This window comes from Podarcis filfolensis, assembly GCF_964270895.1.
Source record: "Podarcis filfolensis genome assembly, chromosome: 16".
In the NCBI taxonomy this organism is placed as follows: Eukaryota; Metazoa; Chordata; class Lepidosauria; order Squamata; family Lacertidae; genus Podarcis; species Podarcis filfolensis.
Window position 1 is genome coordinate 37,235,321 of NC_139620.1, and position 27,973 is coordinate 37,263,293.

Consider the following 27,973-nt stretch of genomic DNA (forward strand, 5'->3'; position numbering starts at 1 on the left):
CCCTCTAGCTGTTGTTGGACTACAACTCCCATCAACCACAGCCAGACTGACCAAAGGTCAGGGATAGTGGGAAGTGTGGTCCAAAACATTTGGGGGGGGGGTAACCAGGCTGCCTTATCAGCTTCCAAGACGGGCTCTGAAAAAAAGCAGTACTCAGCACTTGGCCCCATGAGAGACAACCTTCATGATCCAATACCAGGAACTTTAAAGAGAGCATTTAATCGAAGTTTGCTTTATTCCCGAATAGTTCATCTCTTTTTTGTTCTCTCCTGAGAATCCATCTTCTTCCTAGAATGGATCAACCTCATGGCTATATCCCAGCAAAGGCCAGAGGGGCTTTGGATTAAATTAAATATAAATAGTCTGGTTACCAGCTGGAGAGCGCAAGCACTCGCAAGTCTGATGAGGAAGACTTCACAGTATAACGCAGGTGGAATTTCCTCCGTGGTTCCCTTATTGTAGGGCCACTGGTGAAGCAGGAGGACTGTCTGGAACATGAGTCTAATCACAGCAGAGGAAAAAATGAAACCAGACCTCAAGTTCTAGCATCCAGCATGCACGACTTTCCGTCTTCACAATTTCTTCATTTTGTTCTTCTGAAATTTAGCGTGCACAACTTTCAGGGTGGTGAGGAAGTTTCCAAGGAAGAGCACCAGAAATGTGAGTGCAAGCACAAAAACCTAGATGGGACCAGGAGAAAAATAAAGAAATCAAACTCAAACCTATGCACTTGGCAGACGTTATAGGAGGACATTCTTGCAGCCCACTGGAAAAGCTTTAAGGCTGTCTCAATAAGGATATGGTGAAATAGGCCAGCGGTAGCCAACCTGGTGCCTTCCAGAGGTTATGGACTAAAACTCCCATTATCCCTGACCACTGGGCAATGCTGGCTGGGTATGATGGGAGTTGTAGTCCAAAATACCCAGAGGGCACCAGGTTGGCTACCCCTTAAATAGGTTAACCCTATTAAGCATTAGCTGCCAGCTAAAGCAGCTAAGTGTATTGAGAACCAGCCATTACTAGAATGGCATATACAGCTTCCTCTCTCTACTGTAAGATCACTTGTATGAGTACATAAGAACTTCAGAAGGACCTGCTGGATCAGGCCAATGGCCCATCTAGTCCAGTATCCTGTTCTCTCAGTGGTCAGCCAGATTCCTGTGGGAATCCCTCACATGCAAGACACCAGAGTACCCCCCCTTCCACCGTGGCTTCCAGCAGCTAGTATTCAGAATAGGCACTTCCTGCCTCCACCTGCGAAGGCAGAGCAGAGCCATGGTAGCTGTTGGCTTTGCCCCTTTCACAGTAACACAAGATATCCATGGGTAGTAAAATGTGGATAGCTATTTTCTCATCTTCTCCATCTGCTACCTTTTCCCAGCTGATATAAGGGGATTCAGTCAATGCCCCCCTCCCCGTTTGCCGAGATTTTGATTGGTACTTGAGGGGAAAAACCACTTACTTGCCATTCTTTACATTTCTTATGTCTTGACAGTTCAAAAAGTGTGATAGCATTGTAGAGCTGCCAAAACTTAAGGAAAGGGAGGGGAAAGAAGAAAGGGAGACTTAAGAAAGAATCTGCTAACTTTGCAGAAAGCTAAGCAGTTAATTCTTAGTGAAGATCCAGAAGCACTAATTTTAGACCTCGTAGATGGCTAAATTGGCATCTGCTTAAAACGAGCACTAGAGGACACCGAAGCAAACAAAGGGCCTGAGGATCATGTTCACGTTAGTTTCCTCTTACACTGGTCAGAATGAAGAACCACAGAGAGCTCTGAGGCAGAGCAACAGCTTTGCTTCGACAAGGTTCTGGACTCAATCTGTGGCAGCTCCACTTAGAACAGCCTTTGCCAAACGGGGGCCCTCCAGAGGTTTCTGGCTGGGGCTGGTGGGAGGTGGTTGAAGTGCAAAATGTCTGGAGGTTGGCAAAGGCTGAGGAAGAAGGATCAGCTGATGAGAAAGGCCTTCTGTGCAAGAGACTCTGGTGTGACTGTCAATCAGAGTAGATGGATGTCTGATTGGACAGGCCAATGCAAGGGGGAGGTACTTGCAGTGGAGGACAGTCAAAGACCACTTCGCATGGAGTTCTGTTCCTAGGCCCCATACGTGTTGACAGAGTGCGTATAAGCGCACCCCGCCGCCCCTGTTACGTCCTTTTAGTGACGTGTTTTTGGGTCGCTGCCGGTAGTTATGTTGTATGTTATTTTTATTTTATAAAATTGATATACTGCTTGATTCTAAAAAACTTAACCCATTACAAAAATAATTTAAAAAATGAAATTATCAATAAAAACTATTTTAAACATTAGAAACTAAATAAAATCAACGATGAGCTAAAAGCCAGATAAAAACACCTGTCAGCACACCATATATCTGGGTAGGCTTACCTAAATGAAAAGTGTACATATGGTTGATTTGAATATGTTATTATCGAATATTGAATATTATTGAATATGTATATTATTGAATATTGTATACCCAATGTATCAGCCGCCTAGGGGGTTTCACTGTTTGTGTTTTGGTGGTTGGTAAAAAAATACTTTATTTATTATTATTTTTAAAACCTAAATGAAAATGAGTGCAGTGAAAGTGCTTGCCTGGTGTAAATAAGCAGGGAGTTCCAAACTGTGGCTGTTGCTACACTAAATATCTTTTTTTTTTTTTTAAACAAATGCAGAACAGATATTGCATAAGCAGTTGTAGCGGAGCCATTTCAGCAGACCAAAGTGGTCAAGTGGGCATCTGGGGAATGCAGCTTCATAGAATGAATGAAGCTGAACAGACAACCTTGCCTACATGCGTTACAATGAACAGCAAACTACCACTCTCTTTGGTTTCTCCTTATCTTCTGACAATGCACTGGTGAACAAAGCTCTGATGTCCAACTTACATGCCCAAAGAACAAGAAGGGGAGCAGAAAGGTCAGCCCTCGCCACATCCAAGACTGAAATCCCTCTGGGAAGAAGGAAAAAGCACAGTCAGGTTACGTAGCGGAGACGTGATACACCAATGTCTCTCGCATAAAGTACCTACAAATATTGGTGTTTAAATAAGCTGTCACCATCCTGATGTTCTCCAGGTGTTTGGACTACAACATGGCTGTGATGCTGCCAGGGGCCGAGTTGTAGTCCAAACCATCGGGGGGGGGTTGGCGAAGGCCAATTTTAATATAAAATTTCTTAAGTACTTTGAAGAGCTAGCCTGACCTAAGGAAGCTGAAATTGCTGCTTCTGTTCATGAAAACGAAAGGCTAGCATGACTCTGGAACTGCAAACACATAGTACAGTGGTACCTCGGGTTACATACGCTTCAGGTTACATACGCTTCAGGTTACAGACTCCGCTAACCCAGAAATAGTGCTTCAGGTTAAGAACTTTGCTTCAGGATGAGAACAGAAATTGTGCTCTGGTCGGGCGGCAGCAGCTGGAGGCCCCATTAGCTAAAGTGGTGCTTCAGGTTAAGAACAGTTTCAGGTTAAGTACGGACCTCCGGAACGAATTATGTACTTAACCTGAGGTACCACTGTATAGATTTTTCAGAAGACAGATTATATAAGGGGGAATCTTGTATCTCCCCCTTAGATCTTTTCAGCAGAGAGAGAAATAAATCCACTTTGAAAACATTATTTCCAAGTTTAAAGCCTTTTTGCTTATTTCCTCAGTGAAAGTGAATCCAGAATCGCTATCAAGGCATAAAGGACATTGGGTCCACCCTCATGTCAAGCCATTCAAAAAGGCATCCTCTGTGTTCCATCAGCAATTGCAGTTAATTTCTCCGGTGCTGGCAGGTGGGGGGGCAGGCTAACAGGTGCCAGCAGGTGCTAGCAACACACTGCACCTTGAAATAAACTGATGTGACGAACAAGAGACACAACTCACCCACTGTGAGATCTAAGTGGTTTCTTTCCCCTAATGCACGGAGTCTGTAAAGGCAGCCACTTTGATAGTAGTATTGTAGAAACTGGACACAACCTGGAAGAAATAAAAGGAGTTGCTTTACTTGGCAGGGTTGCAGGTATCTGTGAAGTGTGGCATGCTCAGGAACACAGAGAGCTGCCTTACACCATCTCACCTCCTTGTTCCATCCAGCTCCATACTGCCTTCTTTGACTGGCAGCAGCTCCCCAGGGTTTCGGACAGGGGTCTCTCCCAGATCTAGCTGGAGATGCCAGGAACTGAACCAGGGACTGCCTGCATGCAGAGCAGATGCTCTACCCGTGAGCTATGGCCCGTCCCCTTTTAAATGCTCTCCTCCTGCATGTTCCAAATTTGCCACTCTACAATTTGTACACCCCCTAAGAAAACCACATTGCTCCAGCCATCCTTTGTTCAGCACCAATAAAGCACAGCCCCCTTCCTCCTCTAGGCAGGGCAGGGAAAAGCCAGGAGGAGGGAGGGAGGAGCACCTTCTTTACTTTGCATTTAATTTGAGCTTGTCCTAAAGCAGGAGCCAGCAAACTTTTTCAGCAGGGGGCCGGTCCACTGTCCCTCAGACCTTGAGGGGGGGCAGACTATAAGCCATCCCCCCAGCGACTCTCCCCTCCCTTCTCCACAGCACCAGACGAGCCCTGGTGGCTGTTTACCTGTGTCTTGCGAGCGGCAGGGGCTGGCGGTGGCAGAGGGACGATGAGCGGCATGCGAAAGGGCTCCGGAGAGGGGCTGCTTAAAATGGCAGCTGCTCAAGCGCTGCTGCTGGCACCAACAAAGCCCAGTCCCCTTCCTCCTCTAGGCAGGGCAGGGAGAAGCCAGGAGGGAGGGAGGAGGCGCTGCTGCTGCCGCCGTGTGAGGGAGAGGGAAAGAACGCACGCACTGGTGATCCACACAGTGATTCCTGGACCATCCGCAGGCCGGATCCAGAAGGCAATTGGGCCTGATCCGGCCTGCAGGCCTTAGTTTGCCCTTGTCCTAAAGGCTCTATCCGAGCCATACGCTGGCTTACAATGCCAATAAAATCCCTAAAATGTAACTTCTCTTTCCTGGGACACTGTCAGTGCTTACTGGTGGGAACTTGCCTAAGGCGGCCAGTTTGTGACCTTTCCCGGTTTCAGTAAAATGCGCACTGCTCTCCCCGCACTGAAATCTGCTGCACAGCTTGCAGCATTCAAAGCATTACTCCAGATAGGATGCAGACAAGAAAACACTGTGTTTTAATATAGATACTGAAAGCATACTTACTCTGAAAAATTGAAAATGCTAAAAACTGATTGCGGAACATTTGGTACATGAGACCATCTGGCCTGTGTGAGTAGGGAGGGGAGGAAGACAAAAGAAAACAGAAGTGATGTTTTCAACACACACAGAGTGCCCTTCTGTACCCCAATATAGGAAATTAAACAAACGCATCCAAGCCAGCCTAATGCAGGATGGAATTTCCTTCATTCATTTCCACAAAGGCAGAAGGTATCCTATAGCACAGTCTACCCTGGACTGGACTGAAGCAGGCTGCAGATGTCAGAGGTCGCCTGCAGCCCATGTCTTGGGGGTGGGTGGGACAGAATACATGGAAAATTAGCAGAAGAGGGCTAACCCACCCCAGCATCCTGGCTCATTAACTTACTCATTACAGAGTTACTTCAAATGGGAGGATCAGACTTGATCCCTACCTGCAATCTCTGAAGTGCAATGGTCCAGGAAAGGCTGGACTGCATGACATTCGGAAGTCTAAATAAACGTTTTTAATACGGGGACTCATTTATCCTACAACCCTATTATATATTGTGCATCTAACTATATTCAAACTATAGCACTCTGCTGATTTCAAACATTTAAGCTATGGAGAAATGTAGAAACTTACCATGTTAACATCACACCAGATAGAAACGTAGAAACGTAATGATGAGATACCCACCAGCCCTTAATCCTGGGAAGAAAAAGAACACCTTTAATGTGTGCACTTTCACACATTAAACCGAGGCAAACCCAGAAGGGAGTGGCTGCCAGATCACAGCTTCCATGTATGGGACACAGGCTAGGAAACAAACGTGTTGCATATGAACCTATAAGCCCCCTTGAGGTGTAATAGCTTAGCATCAACTTCACTCACAATGGGGAAATGTGGGAATGAGAGCTAGCACCACACCCCCGTTCCCATTCTGACTGCCTTCCAGGAACTGGAGACTCTCCTGCAGCCATGGAAGTTCCCTGCAGAGTGTGGAACCCGGGAAAAGCACGGTTCTAAATCACGCAGGAAGCCCCTATGGGCACAGAAGTCTCCCTGTGTCAGACATTCGCCCTCCAACTCATGGAGGAAAATGGAAACAGAAGCCAGAGGGTTTTGCACAGCCCAGCCAGGGCGCTTGATCCCAGTCCCCTCCCCTTGCATGTTAAGTTTTAGCACAGCTGGAACGCCTGAAGAGGGCCCAAGTGGGGGCAATGCAAGACATTTTGTGGACACCTAAATCTAATGAATAACGTATACAAAATATCTGTTCCCTGACATTTTTCATGCTGTTTTGTATGGTTTTATTAATCACACAGTTTGGAGTCTATATGCAGTTAACTCCTCCTCTCTGTTCTTTCCTTTTTCTGATGTACTTTGTCTCAGAAAATAAACATAGGAAGTTTGTAACTAGTGGACATAATTAAGAGCACACAAATGTAATTAAGCTATCGATTCAGACCGTCTATCCTACCATTTTGCACTGATAAACGTGGCTCCGTTAACTGCTCGGCTGAGGGCAGCAGCCGTGTACCCCTCATTGGAGCAGTTTCACAGAGGCCGCCCCCCCCCACATGTGCGCCGGTGGCAAGTGGGGGCTCCATAAACCTGCTTGGCTGAGGCGACGGCAGTGGCATACTCCTCAACTGGGCAGTTTAAAGAAGTAGAGGGAGGAACAAGCTGTATCAGCGCCTGTTTCTCCCTCTGCCGGTATGAGCGGCAGACAAAGATGGTGGTTTCACCCAGCGGTATATCGCTGGCGAAGCTGCTGCTGTTCCTGAGCGCCTCTGCCTCTAGCAATGGCTGAAGCTTGTTTCTCCTTCAGTGCGCTGGGCGCTTGTAGCAGAGAGACTCAGGAGGCAGCAGTTTCACCTGCGATATACCCCTGAGTGAAGCTTTCATCGCGGTCTGCCTTAGGCAATTTATGGATATATCCCCTCAGCCTACCTTGAGCCATTGCTGATGAGGATGCTCTCCCTTATTGTCAGTGTGCAGTAATACCAAACTAAGAGGAAGTTGAACACTTCATCCGTCACCCTGCAAGAATAATAAAAAATGATAAGAGTTTCCAACTTCATTGATCAAGTACACACACTTCAAAACTCATTAACTAAGGCGAAAGAAAAGAGTAATCTTAGGTAACTAATACTGAGGTTCTGATCTTGTAAATAATCAGCTGCTTTCTAAGCTGATGTGGAGGGATGCGGGTGGTGCTGTGGTCTAAACCACAGAGCCTAGGGCTTGCCGATCAGAAGGTCAGCGGTTCGAATCCCCGCAACGGGGTGAGCTCCAGTTGCTCGGTCCCTGCTCCTGCTAACCCAGCAGTTCGAAAGCACATCAAGGTGCAAGTAGATAAATATGTACTGCTCCGGCGGGAAGATAAACGGCGTTTCTGTGTGCTGCTCTGGTTCGCCAGAAGCGGCTTAGTCATGCTGGCCACAAGACCCGGAAGCTGTACGCCGGCTCTCTCGGCCAATAAAGCGAGATGAGCGCCACAACCCCAGAGTCGGCCACGACTGGACTTAACAGTCGAGGTACCTTTACCTTTACCTTTAAGCTTATGTGGAAAGATACCAACAAAGGTGTACACATACTCTCGTCAACTCCAATTTTCATACTTGGAAAACCTCAGTCTACTAGACGCCCAGACTAAGGCATTGTGGTTAATTTGAAAAGCTTTATATAGCAACTGTTTTTGTCATGGCTCCTGCACTATATATTTAAAGCAGTATCATACCACTTTAAGCAGTTACGGTTTCCGTCCAAGAATCCTGGGAACCGTAGTTTACTAAGGGTGCTGAGTTTGTTATGAGACCCCTGTTCTCCTCACAGAGCTACAATTCCCAGTTCCCCAGGAAGAGAGCTGGTCTGTTAAACCACTCTAAGAAGCTCTGCAAGGGGAATGGGGTCTCCTAACAACTCTCGGCAACCTAAACAAACTACCTCCCAGGATTCCCAGACAACGCCATGCCTGTTTAAAGTGTAGGGTGCTGCTTTGAATTTACAGAGCAGAAAAGGCCCAATTTCACAAATGAAGGGAATCCCCACTGTAAACAATACCCAAGCAAAGAGACGTCACAGTGCCGTTTTCCAATATGGCTGAACCAAAGCTGCTCTCTAAAATTGTCCCACTGTGTTAAGGGTCTTCCCAGGAGTGTGAGGCACACTTTTGGCACACCCCCCTCACCAAGGTTTGAAGGAAGAGGGCAAAGCAGAGCCACGTAGTTTAAGGGACTCCACTTAGGAACTCGCTGACACAAAGCTCCCAGGCAGGCGGACAAGTTTGCAAATGCAGCGCTAATTCCATCCGAGGGAAAGGCCTTTGGGCCAGAGGAGATGCACATGATCCAATTTGCAGAGGCGCCTCAGGACTAATTCAGCGAAAGGATTCCATTAGATCTCGATAAATCCAATCAACTGGAAAAGCCATGCTGGTGGCGGTGAGCCTCGAAGTCAGCGGAAAGCATCACAACAATGGCCAAGTTTGCACGACGAGACAGGCAACTACGAACTTTTGACAACCTCACTGTGGGGCAATCAATTTCAAATGGCTTTCTGGGAATATGGAGACCCTCAACATTTTGCCAGGATTTCTGGTAGAACGGGTGGGCAAAGCAGCCTTGCAGGAAAAGACATTTTGACACCACCAATCTTGTACTTAAAGGAAGAAGACGCTTGATAACACATCCATTTACCCACTTGGCAGCTAATTTTAAAGAACTATTTTAGCCCACTCATTCCCCCTGAAGACTGGAAATAAGAGGGAGAGTGACATTAAAAAACAGCACCTCCTGTGCACAAGAGGGAGATATTTGTAGACTCAGGGGAACCCCAAGGTAAGAACAACTACAGAAACACTTTAGAAGAAGAGGAAAAACAATTCTAAGGTAGAAACCACAAAGACAACCCAATGAGAGCCAAGCATGGTCAGCAGCCACAACACGCTGAACGACAAGGGGAGGGAGAAAACAGTGGGAAACCAGACAGGATGGGAAAGAGAGAGTCCTGGAGGACACAGCAGGCTGACTGGGCAATCCTAGGCATGTCTGCTCAGAACTTAAGTCCCAGCAAGTTCAATGGGGCTTATACTCAGGTTAAAAGGGTGCAGAACTGTAGCCTTACAAGCTCTCCACAGAAGTATTCCACACTGTGATGTTCTGTTGTGGGTCTCAGCACAACGTTTCCCTGGTATCTATCTACGCTTGCTGGAAAACAGTTCTCTAAGCTCCCAGGCAAACACCTTTCTCTGATCCTTTTAACTGGAGAGGCTGTCAGGGATTGAACCTGTGACCTTCCACAGGCTCTACCATGGAGCTATGGCCGTCCCCCTTACGAGCAGCTGGCAGCTCCTAGATCTCACAAGCCCGACCAGTGTCACATATGAACCCAGTGTGCACCTAGAACATTTGCAAAGTATTATAGGGGAAGTGTCTCTCCAGCGACAGAGAACCTTTGTGTATGTAAGGAGAAAATCTGCACCAGGACTGGATTAACTTGCAGAAGCAGCAGTCAACAAATGATGCTTTTTGTTCACATTAAGTGGAGTCCAGATTTGCTTGCAAGCAGAGCCACTTCAAATCCACTCCATGGTAAAAACGGATAATGTTGCTCGGCAAACAAAGATGAAGTCTTACCGGTAATGAAGAACGAATCGGCAAGCTACTGCTCCAAGGAATAAGATTATTGTCAAGTACAGTTTGAATTTTTCATACTCGTCTTTGTAGGCAAACCTGGAGCAAAAGGATTAAATCAGGGAATAATAATAGTAATAATTTTATTATTTATACCCCACCTGTCTGGCCTGCTTCCCCAGCCATTCTGGGCGGCTTCCAACACATATAAAAACATAGTAAAACATCAAGCACTAAAAACTTTCTAATGCAGGGCTGCCTTCAGATTTCTTCTGAAAGTTGTATAGCTACTTATCTCCTTGACATCTGAAGGCATTCCACAGGGCGGGCGGGTGCCACTGTCGAGAAGGCCCTCTGCCTGGTTCCCTGTAACTTCACTCCTCACAGTGAGGAAAATGCCAGAAGGCCCTCAGAACTGGAGCTCAGTGTCCGGGTTGAACAATGGGAGTGGAGACGCGCCTTCATGTATACTGGGCCAAGGCCATTGATCTGGTTCACACATAATGCTAAACCGTGAATTATGAAGTGATGTTTTCTAATAGCACGGCTTAACATTATATTCAAACTCTACCCAGCAATTTAACTGTGGTTGCTAACAAGCCACAATTTAGTGCTACAGTTTGTTGTTGGCTTACAAATCTTGGTTTGCTTTAAATAGGGCTGAGCACTGCATGAGAACTCTCCTCCCCTTCTTAACCATGGTTTATTTGCCTACCTGACACCAGAGTCTCACCAGTTTACAAACGCAGGAGGCAACAGCAGCTGAGGGGAAACCATGGTTAGTTTGATCAACTATGGGACAACTTATGGCTTCACCAAACTAGGGCTTAAACAAATCAAACCAGAGCTTGAATCTTTGGCGGGGGGCACCATTTTCTGTCACTAGTCAGGGGCTAGATTCAATGTGTGCTGAATTTTGGCTGCAAAGGAAGAATCGAGTGCATGCTGCTGGTTCTTCCTTTGAAGCTGCAACTTGAAATTTTCCACAAGCAACATCACACAACATCAGATACAGGAAAGACGGGGCTGGCTTGCCCCAAATGGATGATTGGTGTAGTCAGGCCTGCAGGCCAGAGCTCCCCAACCAGGAGGAGCAAAGCAGTTGTGAGCGCCTATCTGGGAGCCCAAATGCATTTACAGGGTCTTGTGGAGCCATAGGGCAACATTCTTTCTGTTATGCACTTGTGATGCTCCTGACGGCATTGGGCCAGTTATGCGTTCAACACTCTCTGCACCTGCAAAGGCTTTGAGGCAGATTTACTGCTTCATTTCCACCCAGCGCATGTCCTGTAGTTTCCTGTTGAAATCCTGTAACTTTTTACACCACAAATGTTCTGAGGATTTTGTTGTTGTTGCACTAGAGCACAAGATCCCCCCACACCCAGCAAGACAGGAATAATGCAGGAGCATTGGGGAAAGACTGCAGAATGGTAAGTGGATGGCCCAGTATAAACGCACCACTCAAACACTGTCACTGTGTGGTGTGACACGTGGCAGAATAAAGTGGCAAAACAAAACAAAACCCCAGTCTGGAGGTGCCCATAATTTGGTTCACCGTGTCACACAAAGCAGCTCAGAGAGTCATAGAAGAGAAACAACTTACTTGGCCTGATTGCTTAGAAGAGTGACATTCACGTTCCCCAGCACGAGATTTAAGTACAAACTGCAAGGAAAAGGGCAGAACACATCAGGCTTTCACAGGGGTAACTCTTCTTTCATTTGTTGGTTGTCGTTTCTGCCCCAGATCACCCATTTCAGCTGCATTGTAGCAAGGCATGAGCTGAACGAAAGACTCCGCCGGAATCTTATCGCCAGATGTTCAGATGACAGCTTCCTCTGCTTTTGCCACAACGTGCAGCGCTCACAAATCCCTCTTCGTACGACCTTCTCAAACTGTAGTCAGCACAAGCTCAGCAGCAACCCTATACACTTACCTGGGTGTAAGCCCCACTGAACTCAATAAGACTTACTTCCAAGTAGACATTTATAAATGTCACTGTCCATCGGTTAGCCTAACAGAACTTTGCAATCCCTGATTCAAAATTCTGTCACTTCTGGGGGTCCCTTAAGCTCTTGACCTCAATTAAGTCTGTTTTACTGCTGCTTCTGCTGGGGCTGATGCGCTGGCCTTATGATTTCATTACTGTTGAATTTTGTTTTATCTTTCTTAGAGGTGGCTAACCTGTAGCCATTCAGATGTGGCCGGATTACAATTCATGTTGCACAGATATTATGTTATGCAGTGGCATTCGTTTTGCATGCTGTGAGTGGCCATGTGGCCCTTTTGGCAAAAGGCAGTACATAAATTTAATAACTAAAACAAACCAATCTCTGCAGTCCTGGCCCAGATTTAAATTTCTCGTCTGCTCAGGGCAGGGGAAAGAAAAGACTCCCCCTCCTCTCTGTCACTGGACCTTTCTCCTCCTCTGCTAATAATAGATTCCCAGGATTGTTCTCCAGAGGTGTCACCTCACCAAGATTAACGCTGGAAACTATGTGCGTGAGTGTGACACGCGGCCTGCATTCAGCTTCTGAGCCAGGCATTCCCAGGCAAACGTTTCACTCTGTGCCAAGAGGCCAGCAGGTCGGCCCCTGAGAGCGTGCAGTGTGGATTCCAACAAGAGGAGTCACATGCTTCCATCTCTTTAAGAAAAGCATGTCTCTTCGTGTCCTTAAGAGACCAGGCTTCACACAAGAGGGCATGTCGGTTTTACAGAAGCACCTACCCATTCTTCTTTGGCAAATAGGCTTCCATGTCGAAGAAAACATTTTGCCGCTCTTTGATCTGGCTACCGATTTGTTGTATGAGCTCCACTTCTTCCAGGCTGCAATCACGCTTGCATCTGAAAAGTTGAAGGGGCAGAGAAGAGGAACACAAATGCAGATAGTTGAAAACAGATGACCCAGGAGCCAAATAGCTGAAAGACTGGCCCCTTCCCCTCTTGGGTGTGAAGAGCAGCAGAGGGGGCCTCCCGGTAGCCCCACTGCCCTCAGGGGGCTTGGGGGGAGGAATGCTATGGATGGCATTCTCTGTGTCAGCCCCTAAGTTGTGGAGCGCTCTCCACACAGCAGTGCATTATGCCCAGCACCCCCAGGAACCCTCACCATGCGGGTTTCGTAGGACACTGAAGATGCTCCCCTTCACCCTGGCCATTCAAAGTGTTGGTGCTGACCTTTAAAGCCCTAAATGGCCTCGGTCCAGTATACCTGAAGGAGCATCTCCACCCCCATCGTTCTGCCCGGACACTGAGGTCCAGCGCCGAGGGCCTTCTGGCGGTTCCCTCACTGAGAGAAGCCAAGTTACAGGGAACCAGGCAGAGGGCCTTCTCGGTAGTGGCACCCGCCCTGTGGAATGCCCTCCCACCAGATGTCAAAGAGAACAACAACTACCAAACTTTTAGAAGACATCTGAAGGCAGCCCTGTTTAGGGAAGCTTTTAATGTTTGATGCATTACTGTATTTTAATATTTTTTTTGGAAGCCACCCAGAGTGGCTGGAGAAGCCCAGCCAGATGGGCGGGGTATAAATAAATTATTGTTGTGTTGTTGCTAATTTTTAATGCATTTATATTCCACCTTTCCTCCAAGGAGCTCAAGGCAATGTACACAACTCTCCCCCACCTCAATTGAGCCCCACAACAACCCCGTGAGGTTGGTTAGGTTGAGGGTTGGTGACTGGCCCAAGGTTACCCTGGAGGCTTCATGTCCAAACGGGTACTGTAATTTGGGTCTCCCAGGCCCTAATCCGGCACTCTAACCCAGCCTTCCTCAACCTTGGGTTCCCTGGGTGTTGTGGGACTACAGCTCCCATCGTCCCTGAGCACTAGGCCCTGCTAGCTAGAGAGATGGTGGGAGTTGTAGTTCGACAACATCTGGGGATGCAACATTGAAAAAGTGTGCTCTAAACATTACACCACACTGGTCCTGGACATCTGGGCCCAATCCTATTTTTGAGATTGTAATTGATTTTAAACTGTTTTTCATGTTGTACTAAAAATGGTTGCAACCTGGCCTGAGACCTGGCGGCGGGGGGGGGGGGGCAGCTAATAAAGCAAAACAGCAACAGCAGTTGCCTGACACCACACTAACACTGGCCGAGGGACAGGTGGATTCGTGCACCCACCTGCGGTTTGGCGACAGAGAATAATCCTGCACCCTTCCAGCAACCTCATCCCACTTTGGTTAGAGGGGAGAGCAGGCAGGTCAGGCAGCTCCCAGTTCAAGCAGGTGACCAAGTGCTGTGCTTTGCCATTACCTTTGGAAGCTATTCTGCAAGTCTTTCAGCCCCCGCTTCTGCTTCTGTATGGAGCTGCTGCAGGTGGCCTGCAAGTTGTTCAGTTCCTCTAGCTTCTGTTTGTAGACTTTGTGAGTTTCCTACAACAGATAAGCAAAAAGGATGCATTAAGTGGCAGGAAATTAAAATGGGACAATACGCAAACAGAACACCCACGTGCAGCTGAAAGTGCAGGTTATGTAGTTTCTTCCACAGGAAGGGGAAAGTTCCACATTAAATCGCCTGGAAAGGCCTCAGAAAGTGCCATGCGCTAAGACCATTGAGTGTACTGTCCCTACACTGACATTATTGGCTCCAAGGCCTGTGACTTTCTGCTTGCAAAGCAGTGCTTTACCTGTGAATGATGACCCTCCCAGGCATGCAACACAACGCAGAGCTAACTATAGCACTGACCACATGCATATTTCGGTGGGTAACGTCACTTAATGTATCTTATTTATTTAATATTAACCTGCCTTGTAGGACCAAGCATCCATAAGAAGCATTATGAATTAAAGTGTTAAAGCAGTGTTAAAAGCAAAGACAAAACAGTGCACCCCACTTTTTAAAAAAGGAATAAATTTAGAAACAGAGCCAGCCGCAAAGAACCCTAAAGCAGCTTAATGGCGGAGGGGAGGGGCACTGTAGAGTTCATTTGAAGTGTTTACATCCTGCTTTCTCCCTCTCCTGAGCCCAAAAAGCTGTCCCAGGACAACTCACAAACAATGCAGCAGCACAATCAAATCCAAAAGCAGCAGCAGTGGCAGGACAGAAGCACAAAGTTGAAGATTAAAATTCCACATCTAAAGCATCTGGGAAAATAAGGTTGAAACGTCATCCAGGTCAGCCAACCTGGGGAAAGCCTCACACAAAGAGGAATTCTGTCTCTATTTTTGTGCAGCTGGAAAGCTCCCCAGAGGAGCTCATAGGATGAGGCAGAACTCACCTAATGGAGGGGTGGGATGTGGGCTGCCTCACCTGACAGCTGCTGCCCAGGCCGCCGCTCCATAGGAAAGCCTGGGCCCATGTCAGCTCTGTGATGGAGGGCAGCGTCTGAATGACAGCCATCATTATTATTAATTACCCACCCTACACCCTCAGATCCCAGTTAAAATGCAACCTCAAAAGCAGGTTAAAACAACCTGCAATCACAAAAATAAGGTGGGTACTGGAAATATACAGCTCAGGTGACAAAAGCCACAGTAAAGAGGTGTGTCTTCATTCCTCACTAAATGCTCTATAATGAAGATGTGAGGTACACCTCTGTGGGGAGAGCCACAGCTTAGGGGCCACCACAGAAAAGGCCCTGTCCTGCCCGCTCCCAATTCAGAGAGAGGTGGAGCAACCAAGAGGGTCCCCTCCCATCGATCTGAACACCTGAGTGGGACTGAAAGAGGGTGGCCTTTCAGATATTGGGGGATGTTGTGAACTGCCCTGTGATCCTCAGATGGAGGATGCTATACAAATTTAATTAAAAATAATTCAGCATCATCAGCTACGTCCATGCGCCAACTACCCCCACAGACGCTGCCCTTCGTAATTGTTTGTAGCTACAGCTGTAGTTTGATGGCAACGGCCAACACAAAGGCCAGTGCAAGCCTTGAGCCCATTCCTCCATCAAAGTGGATTTTGAGCGGCTACTGTAGATGAATATGGATTATGGAAGACGGCCACGCTTTTCCGAAACGCCAAATAGGACACAAATGTCCTCCTCACCCGCCACCCCTCAAAAATCCCCAGAAAGCCCCCGTGGATCCACTCTAAGCCGCTTTCCCCCTTTGCCTGGCCAGCACCTCTGACCCCATTCCAACTTAGCCCTAATCCCACACGGCACCCACCATCTGTTCCTTTGGAGCAGCTGGTGAAGCAGCCCCTCCAGGACAACTTCGCGCCAAGAGAGGCCATGACCACATGAATAAATGAATAAATAGCTAAATGAATAGGAAGACGTGTCCAATGACTTTAGGAGACTTTTTTTTTAAGCCCCCTATTCAACGCTCACTGAAAAAGCTTCTCCACGTGAAGCAGGGATGGGGAACATGTGGCTGCCCAGATGTTCTTGGATTCCCAACTCCCATCAGCCTCAGTCAGTGTGATCCTAATGGGAGCTGGAGTCCAGCAATATCCAGAGGGTCCCAGGCTCCCCATCTCTGCTTCAAAGGTACCTTAGATCTTTGGGAAGTGAGTGTGCAAGGAGAAGGAATTGTGCCATCCCGTTACACCAGCATCCTCAATACACCCCATACAAGGAGGCAGTGTGGCAGTTGGAGGGCTGGACCAGGAAGTGGGAGGCCAGGATTTGAACCCCCACTTGGCCATGAATAGGGCTGGGCGATGTTAGGCTTTCAACATTGCGGTGTATCACCAGTCCAACATCGTGGTTAGGCGATATACCGCAATGTTGAAACAAGTTGCATTGGCCCCAGCCTGCTGGGTGAAGCTTTCACCCCTGTGCCTCGCAGGCCAGGGCCAATACAGTCCTGCCCCCCCCCCCCAGCTAAGCGAGCCCACCGACTCCCCAAGGTGGAGGGTGCCCTGCGATGGAGCCTGACAGGCTCCATTTGCAGGACTCCCTCTGCCTTATTCGGCATGTAGTCCGAAAACAGCTGGAGTCCCAAGCTTGGGAAACACTGAACTAGATGGAGAGGAATGTAGAAAGCCGCCTTATTATACAGAGTCAGATCATTTGCTCATCTAGCTCAGTGCCACCTACACAGACTGGCAGCAGCTCCCCAGAATTTCGCACTGGGGACATTCCCAGTCCTACCTGGAGAACTGAACCTGGGGCCTTCCGAATGAAAGACAACCGAAAACTCTGCAGATCTCCCTCTTATCACTCCCTGGGAAAGGGGTGGTCAGGGTCGTTAAGCACTTCCAACACAGACAGGACCCCAATGAAGGGCCTAGTCAAGAGGCAAGGCACCTGCTGTGGGTGCAGAAGGACTCAAGCCCAATCGCCAGAACCTCCTGGTGGGGTTGGGAAAATCCTGCCTAAAAGTGTGGAGTGCCACCGCTGCCAGTCAGTGCACGCAACCCTGGGCTAAATGGGCCAATGATGAGCCTGACTCTCATTTTCTCAAAACGGGCCCTACCTCTCAGCAAAATCCCACTAAAAACAACCAGGGGGGCGTAATAAAGAACAGCATGCCACCCCCTTGCCCAGCACCCATTCAGTTCAACAGAACAGGAAATGAAATTAGGAAGGCACAAGCCAGTCACTTAATAAAAGGCCTATTAAACATTAACTAAAACCCTTTCACCTTTTACTTTTGCAGGCAGCACTTTTGATGCTTGCAGTTGCAATAAAACCAACTTGCTGATAAAAAAAGGGGGGTGAAAGACCATTTCAAGTAAGCTGTGCACAGATCCAGTTTAGCTGCTTAACTAAGACTGAACTCCTTCACCACACAAAGTGGATCAGTTGAACAGATCAAATCCCCACCAGCACCCCTCGAACGAACGAAAATGAAGGTTTGATTGCAAAGTTTTATTTGCATGTTCTTGAAAGGTCAAGCACTCGAGAGCGACTGTTCTCATTGAGGTGGATAAATGACTGGGGGCGACGCTGGGGAAGGCGTCATCTTCCAAAGGGCAGGCTCATTCCAAGGGTTTAGCTGCAAGGCAACGTGGAATTTCCTGCAGACGCTGTAACTCTGCATGCCAGAGACGGGCGCCCTTGCTTACGCAGCAGATTTGGAGGCACAGAAGAAGGCACTGCCAGGACCAGGGCTTAGGGGGGCCTTGCCAATATTGGAAGCCCCTGCCCACCATCCTAAAACTCAAGCAGTGCTAAGTTGGGCTCTGGCACAAGGAGGGGCATTTCAAAATGGTGGGTGGTGCACACAGCTGGGCACAAGCTGTGGGGGGACTCATCACCGGGCATCCACTGAGGGTGTCTGCAGTTGGCTGCTGGTGCCAGCCCTGCTCCCGAGTAAAACTGAGCGAGTGACAAGACCAGAATTTGTGGCATGTATTGTGTTGAGAGTTATACTCAGGGATCGGCAAAGCTTACCGGGCAAGGGCCGGATCACTCCTGCGGAGATTCTCCGTGGGCCGGGCCGGCGCAGCGTGGCGCCAGAAATTGCGTCTGTGCATGTCCGCAGCGCCAGAAATTGCGCCTGCGCAGAAGCGATTTTCAGTGTCTCGGCATGCGCTAGACACGATTTCCGGCACCGCAGACATGCGCAGACATAATTTCCAGCATGCGCAGAAGCGATTTCTGGAGCCGCTAAACCAGCGCAGCACAGCGCAGGGACTCGCTGAGTGGGCAGCTTGGTTTGGGGGCGGCTCACGGGCCTGTTAAGCAACCCTCCTCAGCCGCTTCTGGCCCATGGGCCTTAGGTTGCCAAACTCTGGTTATACTCCTGTCTGCTCAGCGTCAACTCCCTCCTAGAATTCTGTCTCATTGTACTAGTTTTTAGCCCTGTGATGCAGAAATACCTTGGCTAGAAATTGCCGAATAGTGAGTGGTACCTCGGGTTACAGATGCTTTACTAATCCAGAAATAGTACCTCGAGTTAAGAAGTTTACCTCAGGATGAGAACAGAAATCGCACGGCAGCGGAAGGCCCCATTAGCTAAAGTGGTACCTCAGGTTAAGAACAGTTTCAGGTTAAGAACGGACCTCCGGAACGAATTAACCTGAGGTGCCACTGTACTGGCCCCGTGTACAGGGCTATCGCTGCACTTGTATGCACAAGTCTGGTCTGTTGCCCTAGCTGAAAAGTTAATTTGTCACAGCCAGAGGCAAATCAAACACTTTGTCTTTTTATGCAGTATGGCTACCACTTATTTCCCTTATATGCCACAAAGACCAAATGAAAAGGCCAGCTCAAACACATGGAAACTTGTGGAGAGATCTACTGGATTAAGGACTAAAATTATCATTGTTTTTCACAGATACAAGACGATCTATTGCAATTCTCTTGACAGAAGGAACTATCAGCTGCTTTTGTCTTGGTTTGCAGTTTATGTTTATTTGTTGTTACATAGGTTTGTTACAAGCTGTGATAATAAAATAAAAACAAAAGTAGAGAAAGTCTTTCCTAGCATGGAAATTCTAGAACATTTCCCAAATGCGATATTTGTTTTATGACACCCCCCTCCCATGGAAGCCATGTTGTGACTGGCGCCCACAGCACTCTCCCAAAATTTGAGATGTGCCCACTGGTTGAAAAGGGTTTGTGACCCCCCAACATATGTTCTTAAATACCCAGAGAAAGACTCTATACAGCAGCTCAAAATTCTCTTCCAAGTGATGCTTTACTTATTTATATTCATAATAATAATAATATACATTATTTGGAAGCCAGGACATTAGCAGGCCAAAGTATGTTGCAGAAGTACCACCCCTCCCCATATTAGTAATTTAAAATACTTCATTATCTACAGCAAGAAAAATAGAACTATATGTAGCCATATGCATATTTTTTTCATTGATAGAGTCCATAAATATTCTTTTTAAAAAACAGAAATGAAGGGAAACGTTGAAATTAAAACAAAAACATGACATTTTCAAAAATAGCGTGTCTCATTCTTTTCGGTAAAGGACCCCTGACCATTAGGTCCAGTCGCAGACGACTCTGGGGTTGTGGCACTCATCTCACTTTACTGGCTGAGGGAGCTGGCATACAGCTTCCGGGTCATGTGGCCAGCATGACTAAGCCGCTTCTGGTGAACCAGAGCAGCGTATGCAAATGTCATTTACTTTCCTGCCGGAGCAGTACCCATTTATCTACTTGCACTTTGTGCTTTCGAACTGCTATGTTGGCAGGAGCAGGGACCAAGCAACCCATTGCTCATCCCATCGCAGGAATTCAAACCATTGACCTTCCGATTGGCAAGCCCTAGGCTCTGTGGTTTAGACCACAGGGCCACCCGTGTCCCATTCTTTTCGGTACTACAGGGCTAACAGGAAGAATCTTCCTGGTTTAGAATCTTTAACTAAATTAAACCCCTGTTGTTAATGGTTTTGGAACTCTGGGAAATGATTGAAAATCCTGTTTTCAATCAGATAGACAGGAAGGTAAGGAGGAAGATAAAATTCAAGAGCCAGGAAAGAAGGGAGACATAGGGGAGAAAGGTTGTCTGTATCTGAAAGTAATTAGGCATTTTTGACGCCCACATCAGTGAGCGTCAAAAGAGTTCCGTGCGCAAGCCAATCAGTGCAATCAGTTTTTGCCGCACCTCCAGGGCACTCATATGCCCACATCCACCACCTGTCTTACATAACTACCTTGGGCTCCTTCAAGAGGAAAGGCAGGATACAATTTCAACAAATAAAAGCAAGTACTCAGGGCACCATGGAGGAAGAGGGAAAATCATGGGGCTGTTCACCAGCCCTAAAGAACTAAGCTTGTTCTCCTATGGTCCACCAGGCAAGGGACTGTTTGCACAAGTTAAGTCCAAAGCAGTTATCTTTAAAACCCTTAGCAGAGTAGCGCCATCTATCTCTGCATGAGCCTGTCCACACCAAATGCTAAGCCATGGTTTGTTTAGCCTCAATATGGTTTGTTCAAACAGGTACACCCAGGCCAGTGAACCAACCATCGTTTGATATCTGCCAACAAACCGTTACGTGAAACCATGGTTAGTTGTTGGCTTACAAACCACAGCTTGCCTTAACTATGGTTTGGCATTGTGGCAGAACCCAACAGCCTTGCTTTGCCATGGTTTCCTTGCCCACCCGCAATTCAGATGCTCGCCAACGACAGAGACACACAGCAAGATAAGCCAGAAAAGAAACCAAGCCTTTGTTGGTTTCAACATAGCCACCAAGGTCATTCAAAGTGCAGTAGGAGGCAACTGGAAACACGTCCTGCTCAGTGGTGGCCCCCCGTTTATGAAACACTGTCCTCCAGGGAGGCTTACATTGATATCCTTCAGACACCTAGCAAAACCCTTTTTATTTTCTCAGAGTCTTGATTGCAAATTTCAGTCCAATCATGACTAGTTTTATCCTGATATTTTGATCTGCTGCTTTGTATCTGTAGTGCTTTTATTTATTTACTTTCCTGCATTTCAGTCCTTTCTTCCTGCACGGAACCCAGAGGATCCATGTGCTTCTCAGATGGTCCCCCATCCAGGAACTGACCAGAACGAGACCTGATTAGCTCCAGCAAGGCAGCAGATTCATGCGCCTTCTGACTGTATCTCTCCCTTTAGTCTGCTATATAAGCCACCCTGGTTAAGTTCTGTTTCAAGGGCAGGGTTAAAAATACATTCTACTTACAAGGTACAAGTAAAAATCCTGCGTCAGCATAACTCAAAGCCCACTATCACAAGGATGTTACAACTTGTATAAAACACAATGACATGGATTTGCTTTGATTTTTCAACAATTTATGTTGCTTCTACTTACCGCGGGGTAAGGGGCGCAGAGCTCAACAACAACACACCCACACCCGCAAAGAGGGGCACCCTGTGACTCACACACAAAATCACCTGAGTGGGTTTCACTTCACAAGCACAAAACCTTGGCAGGGAAAGCAGAGGCAGAAGAAACGTGATCAGTGGCCTCAAAAGAAAGTTCTCTGTCAGATGGAGGTGGGGCACGCGGCGGAAATTGATCCACAAGAGAAATAACTGGCAAAGACAAAGGGCAACAGCAGCTGAGAAGCTTTGCCAGGAGCCTGCTAATGTTTAAGGTGCCTAACTGTGTGGCTCTGCTCTCCTGGGTCCCGGAGCTGTTTTGAAAAACAAGCATGTTCCGATGCAGGCAGAGGCAAAACAGCTCCAGTGCAGCTAAGAGTCATGGGATACATCATGTGCCCTGCTTGGAACCATAATGGGCATGAGCACATGTGCTGCGATTTTGCAGAAGGATGTAAAGCCATAGAATCCAACCAGTTCTTATCTGGGACACCCAAGATGCAGGGACAGATGAATGAAAGGACTTCATAATGTGGTGCTTAGTGAAATGATGGAATTCGCTTCCACAAAAGGCAGGGATGGCCACCAACTTAAAGGTAACGGTAAAGGAACCCCTGACCATTAGGTCCAGTCGTGGCCGACTCTGGGGTTGCGGTTCTCATCTCGCTTTACTGGCCGAGGGAGCCGGCGTACAGCTTCCGGGTCATGTGGCCAGCAGGACTAAGCCACTTCTGGCAAACCAGAGCAGCGCACGGAAACACCGTTTACCTTCCCACCAGAGTGGTACCTATTTATCTACTTGCACTTTGATGTGCTTTCGAACTGCTAGGTTGGCAGGAGCTGGGAACGAGCAACGGGTGCTCACCCCGTGGCAGTGATTCGAACCGCCGACCTTCTGATCGGCAAGTCCTAGGCTCTGTGGTTTAACCCACAGCGCCACCCACGTCCCTGGCCACCAACTTGGGTGGCTTTAAAAGCAGACTAGACACATTTATAGAGGATAGGCCTATCAACAGCTTCTTGCCGCAATAGCTATGTCCTAGCTACACCATCACAGGCAGTACTGCCTCTCAGCACCAACTGCTGGGTCACAAGCGGGGGGCACCACCTTGGCCACCCCTGCCCTGCAGTCCCTATGACAGCCTTGCAAACCTGGAGTAACGCTAATGTTGGTTTGAACCTGCAGGTCAGGGGAAAGGGGAGCTGATAGTCCAGCAACTGAAGGTCTACAATTGGCTTACAATCAAACCAAAGTATTCAAAAACTGGACAGGGATGTCACAGCGGTGTTTGTCATGCTGTAGTTTCCCAAACGTCCTTAATTTATTTATTTGCACTTAACACTAGGTATCTGATAGGCTGTTAGCTTTGACAAACAGAACGCCCTCTCAGGTTCCACCAACAGCTCCATTCTGGAGGGTCTTGGCCTACTCTTCCAACATCCTGCAAATGGTTATCTTGCAAAGGTTAATAAGTAAGGAAATCTGTTACTGGATCACCTCACCCTGTGCCAATCACATCTTCAGTGGGAGCTCAACTGGGCTGCCCTCAACACGTCAGTGAGGTCCTACAGGTTCCTCTCCCTTGCCTGTGGGACTCTCTGCAAGGTACAGCCCTTCTTCCCAGCCTCCTCAAATGCTCTTGCCCGACTGGAACGTGATAAATCTATGACGTTGTTGTTGGCATCTGTCTGACTCGAGAGGCAATGAAGCGCACCTCCAGGGGTGAAGCCAAACAGCTGTGATAGCAGCACCAAAATGACTTCTCCGGGGCACAAGCCTGGGCAGGGGGCTGTCTAGACAACAAGGCCCCCTCCTCAGCCTCACTGATGTGGTCCAAAGAAAAGCAGGGTAATATGTTTGGCACCAGGAGTTGCCGGAAGGAGTGCCATCCATCCACTCCAGATTTGTGTAGGGTTTACTCCTTCGCCTTGGCTTCTCCAAAGGCATCCCACAAGGTAGCAGAGGTTGTATATATAAAGGTAACATTTACATTCGTTGCTCCACTCGCGTTTGCCTCTGGCCCAAGAAGAAGGAATGTGAGTTTGGGGCTTGTTGCTATTGGAATAAGCAATATTCTCCAAACCTGGTAAAGAGGAATATTGAGCGAGACAGAGCTGTTAGAAGGCAGGCTCCCTCCCCCCCTTGGGCATTCCTGCCAAGTGAAGCAAAGCAAGCAAAAGCAATAAGCCTTTTCTGTGGTGGCACCTGCTCCCTTCCCAGGGGACCTGCCTGGCACCCACTCGACTTCACTTTTGGTGCCAGGTCTTTTTCTTCTCCCAGATGTTTACGTGGTTTTCAAGGCACTTTCTCAGTACCTGCTGAATCAAACCACCAGCTGGGGTTTACTGTCTATAATTTTCCAGCACGTCCTTGTGAAGTACAGTCATACCTTGGGTTACAGCCGCTTCAGGTTGTGTTTTTTCGGGTTACACACCCACGAAAACCTGGAAGTACCGGAACGGGTTACTTCCAGGTTTCGGCGGTTGCGCATGCGCAGAAGCGCTAAATCGCAACCCGTGCGTGCGCAGACGCGCCGCTGCGGGTTGCAAACGCTGCGGGTTGCAAACGTGCATCCCACACGGAACACGTTCGTAACCCGAGCGTCCACTGTACAAGGTTCACTGCTATTATTCTTTCGCTGGCAGCTGCCTTGGGGAACAGTTTTGGATCATACTGTTTTGTGGGTTCTGTCACCAGATAGTTACCCGGCCCTGGAATATACCTGTTGGGAGTCGTTTGACCACTATTTCAGATCCCGGTTTAACCCAAACATACGTTATGGCTTTTACTTCTAATTTTTAAAGCCCTTTTGGTGTACAGTGATGACACTGGCGAGACGCCCTAGAGGTCAGGAAGCAACTCAGTCATGGGTCCTGAAAGGGCTTTCTACACTAATAGAAAAGCTTTAGGTTAAGACATTTGTAGACCAATTGAATCTTTCCTATGCTATGAGATAGACTACAGAGAAAGAAAAGAGGGAGAGCAATTGTGGGCTGTTTCACCACCACCCACATAGGAGAGCAGGTGCATAATCTGCTGTTGGCACTGGCAACTGCAGCCTCGCAGCAAACTAGCCTCTCCTCCTGCCCCCATTGCCAAGCCCCTCCCTCTCTCACTGCCCAAAGCATTGGCTAAAACAACCTGCACAATCTGGCACCCTCCAATTCCCACCAGTCCCAGCCAGCATGCTCAGTGGCAAGGGAAGATGGGAGTCGAAGTCCAATGACATCAGCCCCCCAGCACTGACCTAAAGGAAGCCTTGCAGAAAGGACACAGGAGGAGGATATGGGGTGGCTCCTCTTTCTCCCTCAGATACAAGCCAGTTCCTTGTCCTTAGGAGGATGGATCTGCCCCATCTCCACCTCCTTGGAGAGACAGGCGGACGCAGGGAAAGAGGCTCTGTCCCTTCTTGAAACTAAGCATAAATACAGACCTCTGAAATAAAGAATCTTTCCCCCATTTACTCTTCAGTCTCTGCTCCCTGCACTTGAATTTTAGACTGCAAAAATCTTGGAGCAGCCCCTTCTTCGTATTTTATTTATCCACCCAACAAATATTATATACCTTACTCGATTCAAGTCCTCTAAGCGATTTGCAAAGAAAAAAAGAGAAAACATTCATTTAAAGAGAGAGAAAGAGGTGCAAAGAAGTTAAAGCGATTAAAAATAATAATAACGTAAAATTGAATCTGCAACTTTAAAGCAATTGTGTAGAATAAAATTAGATGGCGAAGCATCACATACCACTGACAGTTCCAGAAACAGTCGCCATGAATAATGGCTGTTTAAATCTGTCTCTGTTGCTGCTCAAGAGCATAACCGCTGTGACCCCTCTAGTCTACCTCCTGCCCAATGCAGGCAATGAAGGAGCCTGCTGGGGCCTGGCCAGGCCTGGCCAGCCTCTGCCTGAAGACCCTTCAGCCCCAGGGAGCCCCCCCCCTCCTCTAAGGAACAATGCCTCCTTGATCAGGGGCCAGCAAACTTTTTCAGCAGGGGGCAGGTCCACTGTCCCTCCGACCTTGTGGGGGGCTGGACTAAATTTTAAGGGGGGAAATGAATGAATTCCAATGCCCCACAAATAACCCAGAGATGCGTTTTAAATAAAAGCACACATTCTACTCATGTAAAAACACACTGATTCCCAGACCGTCCGTGGGCCGGATTTAGAAGGCGAATGGGCCAGATCCAGCCCCTGGGCCTTAGTTTGCCTACCCATGTCCTTGATGAACTGCTCTCACTCTCAAGATGTTTCTCACAATGTTCAAACAAAATCTTCCCTCTTGTAACTTCTGCCTATTAGATCCAATTCTGTCCTCTGGAGCAACAGAGAACGAGACTTTGCCTTCTTGTCTGTGGATCTGATAGCCCCTCCTCAGCCCTTCGGTCATCTCTTCTCTGGGCTAAACACCTTTGGCTGGTTTTACCTGCCCTCACAGGACGTGGGTGGCGCTGTGGTCTAAACCACTGAGCCTAGGGTTGCCAATCAGAAGGTTGCGGTTCAAATCCCCGCAACAGGGTGAGCTCCGGTCGCTCAGTCCCTGCTCCTGTCCACCTAGCAGTTCGAAAGCACGTCAAAGTGCAAGTAGATAAATAGGTACCGCTCTGGCAGGAAGGTAAACAGTGTTTCCGTGCGCTGCTCTGGTTCACCAGAAGCAGCTTAGTCATGCTGGCCACACGACCTGGAAGCTGTCTGTGGACAAACGCCGGCTCTCTTGGCCAGTAAAGTGAGATGAGCACCACCACCCCAGAGTCGGCCACGAGTGGACTTAATGGTCAGGGGTCCCTTTACCTTTACCTGCCCTCACAGCAGCTGCTTTCCAGGTCAATGACCATCTTTGCTGCTCTCCTCTGAACCTGCTCCAGTTTGCCTGCCCCTAAATGGCAACAAGATCCCAAGTACATCTGAAGTTGCCTTCAGTTGCACCAACACTGACTGGCAGCAACTCTCCAGGGACTCAGGCAGGGGGCATTCCCAAAAATGGGCTGAAATTGGGGCCTTCTGCATGCAGGGAAGATGGTCTATCACTATGGCCCATTTTCCTAGGGGGGAAATTACTTCTTCCCCTGACTTGGAAGTGGTGGCTGTACCAATGATGTGTAAAATCTCCAGGGGGCGGGGAGGAATGGCAATGGAAAGGCTTCTTCCTCTCCCCCGTGCAAAAATGCCATTCTCTTTCTCTTGGAGCTCCCTAAGGGAAAAAAACAAAACAAAACAGAGCATCGCAAAAGAGCAAGGCGGTGCCGCCAGAAAAGTATTGCAGTTTATGAACGGAGCCCTGAGATGCATCAGCAGAGGTGGGGAGGCGGAGTTACCCCCTCCCTCCCATTCCTTTGCAAGGTCCCCGAAGGTGCTGGGGCGACCACCCTGGGATTCCCCGCAAAGCTACGACATTGGAAAGGATTCTGGGGCGCCCAGGCCCCTTTCCGACCGCAGCGCGCGGTGGCTGCTCGAGGCCACCAGCACCACCCCCGGACCCCTAACTTCTTGCTCCTCCGCCCCACGACAGTTTGCTTTGCTTAAAGCGCGCAACCCGAAAGCACCGCTCGCTTTCCCGCAGCCACCAGCGACCCCTCCCCGCCGATCTGGCCCCGAGAACCCCGCCGGGAGGGGGCTGGCATTGTAAAGGGCGCCCTTCCCAGGGAGAACCCCGGAACCCCGCGGGCAGCGCGGGATCCCCGAGCAGGCGAAAGAAGCGCATCCCTCAAGCAGCAAGGAAATCCTACGAAAGACCTCTGCACCCAGACAGCGCAGAAGGAGCCTATTTGAATGACAGCACGGCAGGCGCGCCTGGGGGTCATTCCGTCGAACCCGGCTCCCTTCCGCCGCCCGGCAGTGGCTTGCCCTGGCCCCCCCGGGAAGTTACGCAGGGGCGGAGACGGCGCCCCTTCTGCCGCCGCACCGGAGGAGGGGCTCCAAACTCCCCGGCGAGGCTTCCCCGGGGATCCCGCCCCGTCCGGATTACGCAGCAGCGGAGATCGCCGCAAAAGCGCAGCGGGAGGAACAGCCCCCGCGAAGGGCCGCCCCTTCCCCCAAAGAACGCGGCCTTACCTGGAGCTGCTGGAATTCCTCCTCCAGGGCTTGCCACTCCGCGCGGCACTTCTGCAGGGGCTGCGCCATGGCGCCCGGGCCCAGCGCGCACTCCTCCCGCTCCCGCTCCCGCTGCTGCCGCCCGGGCGAGCGCGCGACGAAGCCGAGCGAGATCCGCCCCCCCCCCGGTCCCGGTCCCACGTGCGCGCCTGACGTCACCGGGGCCGGAATCCGACTCCGGCTTCCCGCGCGCTTCCTCCCGAGGAGCCTCGGCGCTGGGCAGGCGGCCCCCGCGGGAAGCCGGCAGCTACGGCGGCGCCTCGGGCGGAGACCCGACCGGGCAGAGGCGGCGGCGGCGGAGGCGGCCCCCCTCCCGGGCCATTGGCAGGCGCCGCAGACGGGAGCGCATCGATCCCCGCCGGTTGCGCGCGCGCCCTGCCCGCTCTGGCCATCGCCTCCTCGCCTCCCATTGGACGAAGCCGAGCCTGGCCTCTTCGGAGGCTCCGCCCCCCCCAA

General features: G+C 49.1%; 1 protein-coding gene across 1 annotated transcript; it reads right to left on the minus strand.

The window, feature by feature from the left end:
- Window positions 1-216: 216 nt before the first annotated feature.
- On the minus strand, window positions 217-27,886 carry TMEM120B (transmembrane protein 120B). The gene is made up of 12 exons (XM_083590524.1): window positions 27,479-27,886; window positions 14,042-14,160; window positions 12,514-12,630; window positions 11,391-11,450; window positions 9,791-9,886; window positions 7,104-7,193; window positions 5,793-5,858; window positions 5,174-5,235; window positions 3,879-3,971; window positions 2,891-2,955; window positions 1,463-1,531; window positions 217-680 (listed from the first exon to the last, which is right to left on the minus strand). The coding sequence occupies exons 1-12, from the start codon at window positions 27,545-27,547 to the stop codon at window positions 573-575; spliced, it is 1,014 nt and encodes a 337-aa protein (XP_083446650.1). The 5' UTR covers window positions 27,548-27,886; the 3' UTR covers window positions 217-572.
- Between the last annotated feature and the right edge of the window lie 87 nt (window positions 27,887-27,973).

Excerpts from the sequence above, each read along its gene's own strand:
- TMEM120B (XM_083590524.1), bottom strand. The coding sequence starts at position 27,547 with ATGGCGCAGCCCCTGCAGAAGTGCCGCGCGGAGTGGCAAGCCCTGGAG. Across the intron at positions 14,161-27,478 it reads AGGAATTCCAGCAGCTCCAG|GAAACTCACAAAGTCTACAA; the intron begins GTAAGGCCGCGT and ends TATCTGTTGTAG. Across the intron at positions 2,956-3,878 it reads CCACTTAGATCTCACAGTGG|AGGGATTTCAGTCTTGGATG; the intron begins GTGAGTTGTGTC and ends CCTTCTTCCCAG.